General features: G+C 41.2%; 1 protein-coding gene across 1 annotated transcript in view; it reads left to right on the top strand.

Moving 5' to 3' along the window:
- Positions 1 to 179: 179 nt before the first annotated feature.
- The window catches only part of UGCG (UDP-glucose ceramide glucosyltransferase), a 42,136-nt gene continuing 33,575 nt past the window's right edge, over positions 180 to 8,740 (top strand). The window contains exon 1 of the mRNA XM_007936715.2: positions 180 to 277. Within this exon, the coding sequence (XP_007934906.1) occupies positions 180 to 277 (98 nt within the window). The remainder of the gene's footprint in view (positions 278 to 8,740) is intronic.

Genomic DNA, 8,740 nt, shown 5'->3' with positions numbered 1-8,740 from the left:
GGGCGAGTGCGCGCGGACGGGGGCGCGCAAGCCCTGCCCGCCCCTTCCGTCCCCCCCTCCTCCCCTTCCTCTCCCCACCTTCCTTTCCCTCCAGCACCCCGCGCCGGGCGCCCACCCAGTCAGCCCTCGGTGAGAGCGCTGTCCGCGGCCGCGGCCGGAGCGGGCCGGCAGGCCGGGGGATGGCGCTGCTGGACCTGGCCCTGGAGGGAATGGCCGTCTTCGGGTTCATCCTCTTTTTGGTGCTGTGGCTGATGCATTTCATGGCCATCATCTACACGTGAGTAAGGGGCAGCTTGTGGTGGGAGTCGGGGCCTCGGGGGCGCGCGCGCGGGGGTGGTGGTGGAGCTCTGCGCTTGGGAGGAGGCTGGGCTTTGGAGGGGGTGGGGATGGACGTGGGGAAGGCTCATTCTCCCCGACCCTACCCCCATTGCTTCTCCCCTTGGACCAGCTTGGGGGCCGAAGAGCGTTGGGCGGGTGAGGGGGTTGCTGGGCTGCAGGCGACCGGCACAGCCGCGGAAAAGGAGACTGCTCTTCTTACGTGTCGGGCAGAAGGTGGCTTGCTGGGTTTGTGTTGGGGGTTCGTGGTGCTTATCTTCTGGGCCAGGATGTAAGATTTTTTTTTTTTTCATCGACACGGACCGCATTTCTGTTATGTTGGTGGTCGTTTCCTCTCTTTGGGGAGCTGCACACAACTTCCCGCAGGCCTCCCTGTGGATTATCTTCCTGGAAGAGCTCTGTGGGCTTAGATAGGTGTGAAGCACCTGTGCACCTTGAAAAATGTCCACCAAACCTCCGAGCTGTGTATAGCTTTGAGTCATGTCAGCTTGTAGTTTCAGCGTAGGTTTTCTTCCATTTTCCAGTATCTCATTTATTGTTTTGTTTAAATTTGTACCCCCCCCCCACATACATACATACATATCTTTCATTAGTTATTGAATAAATACTTCTGAGGCCTACAAGATGCTAGTCACTGTTCCTGTGTTGGGGATACACTGGTGAGCAGGACAGAATTCCTGTCCTCATAGAGCTTCCCTTTCTGGGAGGAAGAGACAGATAATAAGGTCATTTCCAAGAGTGGTAACACCCATGAATGTAATAAAACAGTGAATAATTAGTGGCAGAGGGTATGTGGCTAGCTTCGATATTTCAGTTTAAATGTCTTTAAATGAAATCTGCTTTCCTGAAGAGATGACAGAATTGCGTAGAACCCATTGCTAATATGAATTCACATTTTTTTTTTTAGTCTGAAAAAAGAAGAGTCAGGATGTATAGTAATCATTACTACCAACTAACCCTCCCCCCAAAAAAGCACTGCCATTAGGTCAATTCTGACACTATAGGACAGAGTAGAGCAGCCCCATAGGGTTTTCCAGGGTTTTATGGAATCGGACTGTCTCATCTTTCTCATGGGGAAGTGGGTTCGAACCACTGACCTTTTGGTTAGGAGCCAAATGCTTTAACCTTTGCACCAACAGAGCTCATTTTACCACCAACTAGTATCGAGTGGGAGCTCTGGTAGCATAGTGCCTAAGGCATTTGACTGCTAACCAGAAGGCTGGCGGTTCAAACCCACCAACCACTCCTCGGAAGGAAGGTTGGGCATTCCTACTTCCGTAGTGATACTGCCTAGGAAATGCAAGGAGGGGTCGCTATGAGTCGCTATGAGTCGGAGCCGACTCGATGGCAAATAACAACAACAAGTATCGAGTGGCAGCTCTGGTAGCGTAGTGCCTAAGGCATCTGACTGCTAACCAGAAGGTTGGCAGTTCAAACCCACCAGCCACTCCTCGGAAGGAAGATTGGGCAATCTGCTTCCATAGTGATACTGCCTAGGAAATGCAAGGAGGGGTCGCTATGAGTCGCTATGAGTCGGAGCCGACTCGATGGCAAATAACAACAACAAGTATCGAGTGGCAGCTCTGGTAGCGTAGTGCCTAAGGCATCTGACTGCTAACCAGAAGGCTGGCGGTTCAAACCCACCAGCCACTCCTCGGAAGGAAGGGTGGGCAATCTACTTTCATAGTGATACTGCCTAGGAAATGCAAGGAGGGGTCGCTATGAGTCGCTATGAGTCGGAGCCGACTCGATGGCAAATAACAACAACAAGTATCGAGTGGCAGCTCTGGTAGCGTAGTGCCTAAGGCACTTGACTGCTAACCAGAAGGCTAGTGGTTCAAATCCACCAGCCACTCCTCCGAGGGAAGGTTGGGCAATCTACTTTTGTAGTGATACCGCCTCGGAAACCCAAGGAGGGGTCACTATGAGTCAGGTCCCACTCCACGGCACATAACAACAACAATAGTCACTGAACACATTCTGAAGTTCTTTAAAAAACAATTTTGTTATTTTAGTAATCATAAATTAAAAAATTGATTACTGTGTAAAGAATATCAATAATTGAAAGAGAAATAAAGAAGAAAGTTGAACACACATGTCTACTGCAAAATTCCGTTACTTTATTAACCTTTTATAATTATCCTTTTATTTCTGCATGTGTGAAAATGGGACCATATTATGATTGTTCTCTATTCTCCTTCTAAAATTTATTTAACAAATACTTACTGAAAAGCTCTTTTGTACAAGGCCCTGTTCTAGGTGCTGGAAATAAGAGTGAAGATACAAGTTACACAAGGACTCTGCTGATACGGAGCCTCCATGTAAAATGTCATAGTCAGTTTATAGGTGATCTCTGCATCATTTTTAATAGCTGCATGGTATTCTAGTTTATGAGGTAGTAGTATTTACTCATTTTTTGTTATTATTGATGGGCCTTTAGGTTTTTTCCAGTTTATCAAGATTATAAACAATACTGTGATGAATTCTTATACATACATCTTGGAGATGATCTTATTAGTTTATATTTCTGAACAGGGAATTGTGAAGCTAGAAAAAAAAGAAAGAAAAAATTGCCATCGGGTAGATTTCAACTTACAGTGACCCTACATGACAGTAGATCTTTGGTGGTGCATTGCCTAAGGCATTTGAGTGCTAACCGGAAGGTTGGTGGTTCAAATCCAACAGCCACTCCTTGGAAGGAAGACTGGGCAGTCTGCTTCCATAAAGATTTACCACCTCGGAAACCCAAAGGGGGTTGCTGTGAGTCAGAATTGACTCGATGGCAGTGAGTTTGGCTATTTTTTTTTTTTTTTTTCAGTGACAGTGAAACTGCTCCACTGTTTCCGAGGCTGTAGCCTTTACAGAAACCAACTGCCACATCTTTCTCCTGTCCATGGGCTGGTGGATTCCACCTACACCTCTTGGTTAGCAGTTCAGCGCTTAACCACTGCGCCACCAGGGCTCCTTGTTGAGCCAAAAGGATACATATGTTTAAATTTTGATACATATCACCCTATAGAAAAGTTATGTCTATTCAAAGTTCTGGTAACTTTGTATAATGGTTCCATTTCTCCTTATACTAAATACCAGGCTTTTTACTGTTTTCCTCTTTTTATTTTCATTCCTTTAATTACTAGTTCTTTTGAACACTTTCATGTATTTATATGGGAGCTACCTACCCCCCCCCCCAAAAAAAAAACAAACCAAACTCACTGCCGTCAGGTCGGATCCAACTCATAGCGACCACGCCTTGGGTTTCCAGGGTGGTCACTGGAAGTAGATTGCCCAACTTTGCTTCAGAGTAGCTGGTTGGTGGGTGTGAACCGCCAGCCTTCTAGTTAGCAGTCACATGCCTTAGGCACTGCGCCACCAGAGCTCCCATCTAGTTGTAAATTAACACACTCAGTAATGCTTGTCTATGCTGCAGCCTATTGCATAAAAAAACCTTTTTGATTTTCATGTTCCTTTATATGAAGACTGCTTATCTGTTTTCTGTCGTATGTTGCAGTTTTCTTCTCCAGTCTGTGTTCTTTCAACTTTGCAAATACATTTAGCATGGAGAAAAGTGTATGAGTGTGTTTTAGATAGTCAGGCCTTTTTTTTTTTTTTTTTAATGTTTTCTGATACTGGTGTAATTTTTTTTATCTTCTTCCTTCCCCTAAAGTTTTATATACGATGGTCTGTGTTTTCTTTTAGTACTTTTAGTTTTCTTCTTCTTTTTTACATTTTATTCTTTATTGTACTATGTGATCTAGAGCCCCGATTTTAGTTTCACCTAAGTATTTAGCCATTTTTTCCAGGATCATTTATTGCATGCTGATTTTATTGTTCTAGTTTTTAGATATTTTCTTTGTCATAACCTAAATTCTTTGTACTTGGGTATGTTTCAAGGTACCCATGCTGTTTCACAGATCTATCGGTTCTTACACCATTATCCACTCTTTTGATTAATGATGTTTTATTTTTATTCCCTTATTACTGGTGAGGTAAGCCCAACTTTATTTTTTTTGCAAAAAATTTTACTCTTTACACGTTTTTTACCTAGAGATGAAATTCAGAACCTTTTAATTTTCTTCCAAACTCTTACATAATCCTGTTCTTGTTGGAATTATGTTAGGTTTACAGATCAATCTGGAGCAAATTGACTTCTTTCCATGTGGGATCATGGTACAGCTCCCCCCACTGTATATAGATAATGATAAAGTTATGCTTCTTTCACTGAAATTAATACTGTTGATTTACTCCAATATTCCAACTAACCATCTTGGGATGTTTATACTCTTAAACTTAAAACAAGTCCGGAATGGTTTTAAGTTATTTTGTATTTAATAATAAATAGCTAAGTTTTTATTTTAAAAAATGCCTGTAGTGTTTGAGACTAGTGTACACAGTTAGCTTAGTTGAGGTACTGTGGACAGGTTTTCTTGATTACTTATGCCCCATAAAGTTATCTTTTTTTATTGACAGTTACAGGTTTCTGAAACTTTATGTGAAAATAGAATAAAGAAAATGCAAGTAGCATACCACAGATTAGAATAACTTGCTAACTAAAGGAATCCTGTGAATACTTTTTTGAAATGGATAACTGAACATAAGGCGAATCAACAGCTTAATTTATGTATCTATTAACATTTACCTTTTGTTTACCTTTCTTCTGGTCTCACTTTCAAAAATTATTTGTTTGATTTCTTTCTCACTGAAGTAAAAATACTTGCCAGTTTAATATAAAAGTTGTTTTCAAGCAGAGAGTTAAGGTGCCCTGCCTTTTTATTTTGTTTAGAAAAACTATTTGACATCTCAACACATTGACTAGCAAGGTTAAAGAAATACTGGCAACAATATTTTGGTTAAAGTACTGTGCTAAATATTCTGCATTTGGTTGAAAAACATCTGTGTGAATATATGTTCCATGTCCCTTCAAATCCTTTTTGGAATACGGTAAAGTATAAATAAATTAAAATGAGCAAATACTGATACTCTCCTAAAAACAAGCTTGCAACTGGTGGAAATGGAGCCCATTTTGGAAAATTTCTGTGGCTATGTTTTGAGTTGTCAGATTAAGGAGCATCATCTGTGGGCTACTAGTTAAAAATAGTGTCATAAAATTGCAATATTTATATTACTTAAACGTGCTTTTAAAAAAACACTTAAAAACCAATTGGTTACTTTGAAAAGTGAAATACATGTATAACGGATGTAGTGCTACCTAGCTAATTGAGATTTGCTGTCCGATTGTATCTTCTTTTCTTCTTCCTCTTGTGATTTGGGTGGAAGCTTACAGATCACATTGGTTTTCAATTCCTCCACTCTTTGTTTTGTGCTGTTCCTTGCAGTCCCCACAGTTGAGCAGCACTCTTCCTACTTCCTCCCTCTGTTTACCTTTTTTCTTGTCTTTTCTTTCCTATCCCTTCTTGCCTTCTTGGCTTGACCCCTGGGCAAATGCTGTGCTTTGATCCCATATGGTTGCTTGTTCTAATGAGTGTCATTATATCTTCTTGAAATGAAATAAAGTAAAAGCTAAGTGTTGATCTGTATTGAATATGGAGCTGAATTTGATTAATGTAGTGAACCATGCTTGTTCAGTGAAATTACTTGTTCTGATTTTACAAACTTAAAATTCCTATAAGCCTGAAGTTTAAAAATTTTTTTTTGATGACTTATAAACTAGGAAACCAGTGTTTTTAAAGTTTTCAATTATCTCTATTTATATCTGCCTGCTGCTTTGCTCTTTTCTAATTTTAATATCACACTGATGCTCAGTAATTTTGTACCATATTATAAATGGCAGATGTTTGTAGCATGTTTGTCTGTCATATTAAAGGTAACATTCAGAGTTGTTGTTGTTATGTGCCGTCGAGTCGGCCCCGACTCGTAGCGACCCCTCCTTGGCTTTCTGAGGCAGTATCACTACGGAAGTAGGATTGCCCAACTTTCCTTCCGAGGAGTAGAGCACTTGAAATGCAAGGATCTTATTTCTAAGATTTTTATGTTCCTAAAGTTAACCAAGGTGCTCTGGTAGCATAGTGGCTAAGGCACTTGACTGCTAACCAGAAGGCTGGCGGTTCAAACCCACCAGCCACTCCTCGGAAGGAAGGTTGGGCAATCCTACTTCCATAGTGATACTGCCTCGGGGTCGCTATGAGTCGGGGCGACTTGATGGCAAATAACAACAACAACAACAAAGTTAACCAGTGACTCCAGCCACAACAGGTGTTTGGTAAAGTGACCTGTATGGTTCTGCCCTCTTCTGAGAGCTTGTGTGTATATAGGGTGGGGGCTGAGGTGAAATTGCGTGCAAGTCTGGATCCAGTTGTTTTCTTCCTTCTGACCCATAGAAGCCTTCTTGCTAGTTGATGAGGGTACCTAAGCAAGACACCTTGGCTTTTTCTCCTCCTCCATTCTTTTTCTCCTCTCTTTCTTCTACTTCCCCTAAGAGTTTCCTTTTGTCCAGAATGACCTAGTATTCAGTGTTTGGCCTTACCTAACCCATGACTGACCACAGATGCCTTGCTAGCGTGGCAATATTTCTTGTATCCATGATCATTGACTACATTCTAGTCAAGCAGAGCTCCTTGTCCTTGCAATTTTTTCAAGTTAATTCTACTTTCTTAAGAATTATAAGAAGTTTGTGAAATCAGAAAAGTTAGGATATTTCTAGCTTTTCTAGAATAGCAAACTTTATACCTTATGTATAGCTTTTGAAAGAAATTTTAAATAGTCATTGTATCATGATAACCGTGATAAAGTACCTGTTAGAAACTAGTTGTGTTTTTAATATAAATTTTATTGTTTCGAATGTTATTTTTAGTGAGTATGATTTTTGTCCTTAATTCGTGAATACTCTGGTGTTCTGAGCCTTGGTGTTTTTGACTTAGTAAATTAGGGTCTTAGTGTGAATCGACGGCTTCTTATCTTGGTTTGGGCCAGAGGGTACACTTCATCTTTGGTCAAATCCCAATCAGCCAAGGTCATTGCTGCAGGACCACCTATTGATGAATGACCTGAATGACCGAGGCGATTCAGCAGTTGAGCCCCTTTAACCTGATCCCGGTTAGAGATATAAATTGAACTGCAGTGTGATAGCTTTTAAAAGCAAAATGAAAATAGTAATTTGGTTTATTACTCAGGGATGGTTCTGTTGATTTTTCCTCCCTTAGTTCAGTACACCATCCTCGCTTCCCTAGATTATGGAAACGCTTTATTCACTGGTGTTTCTACCTGCAGCCTTATTCCTCCCTTCCTTTCCTTCTCTCATGTACACTTCTGCTTCTGGAGCACTGACCACCCGTCATGTGTGCCCCACACTGCCCTGGCATGCCCTGCTCTTCAAGAGCTGAATGACCCCCTTGTACCATTTCTTCAGCCACACACTGGATTACTGACATTTCCCCAAATGTGCCATAGACTTTCTTTTAGAATGCTTTCCTTCTTCTCCTTTGTTTTCTTCCTTTCTTTCCATACCCACCCTTTTTTTTTATGTGAACTCTTACTCATTTGAGTCACTTTAGACTCTTGTTCCTACTAGGTTAGGTGCCCCCTCTTGTTACTCATCTAAATTTTATATGTATATTTGGTTATCTTTTTTCCTAATTAGATTGTAAGCTTTTGAGGTTAGGGATGGTATTTTATTTTTTATTTATAGCATCTTCAGTGTCTACTAACCCAAAAACCAAATCCACTGCAGTTGAGTCTAGTCCAACTCATAGCATTCCTATAGGACAGAGTAGAACTGCCCCATAGGGTTTACAAGTCAGTAATTTTTACAGAAGCAGATAGCCACAACTTTCTCTTGCAGAGTGGTTGGTGGCTTCAAACCACTAAACTTTTGGTTGGCAGCTGAGTGAGGCACACAGTTATTATTTGTTGAATGAATGATCCTTGGATTTTTTTCCAGAAGTAATGGTGGAAATGGGTCGAGCATGGTATTTTGCTGATAACTAAATAAGAAAGGCATCCAGGTAGAAGACATGGTCCCATCCAATTCCGACTCATAGTGACCCCCTTTGGGTTTCTGAGGTGGTAAATCTTTACAACATTTTTGATTGCCCAGTCTTCCTTCGGCAGAGTGGCTGGTGGGTTTGAACCACCAATCTTCTGGTCACATGCCTTAGGCACTATGCCACCCGAGCTCCCTTTGTTAGATCTGATTTTTTCCCTAAGACTTTCCAAAGGGACAGTCCCATTAGTTTTCTCTTGATGTGAAAAGAATAGATTTTGAGTTTATAGCATGTTTGAGGGCCCTGTGTTTTTTGGCGCTATCTGATGGGATCACATCTTCTACCTGGGAGCTTTTCTTTCTTAGTTGTGTCAGCAAAATACCATGCTCTACCCATTTCCTATAAACTAGGGCTAACTGCATTGTCACAAAAGGCTGAAATTAGTTGGGCTTTTTTTTTTTTTTTTT

The sequence above is a fragment of the Orycteropus afer genome, unplaced genomic scaffold (assembly GCF_000298275.1).
Source record: "Orycteropus afer afer isolate SDZICR_OR568_19922 unplaced genomic scaffold, OryAfe1.0 scaffold00037, whole genome shotgun sequence".
Taxonomy (NCBI): domain Eukaryota; kingdom Metazoa; phylum Chordata; class Mammalia; order Tubulidentata; family Orycteropodidae; genus Orycteropus; species Orycteropus afer.
The sequence above is the reverse complement of the archived record's forward strand: the minus strand, read 5'-3'. Positions and strand labels throughout refer to the sequence as shown.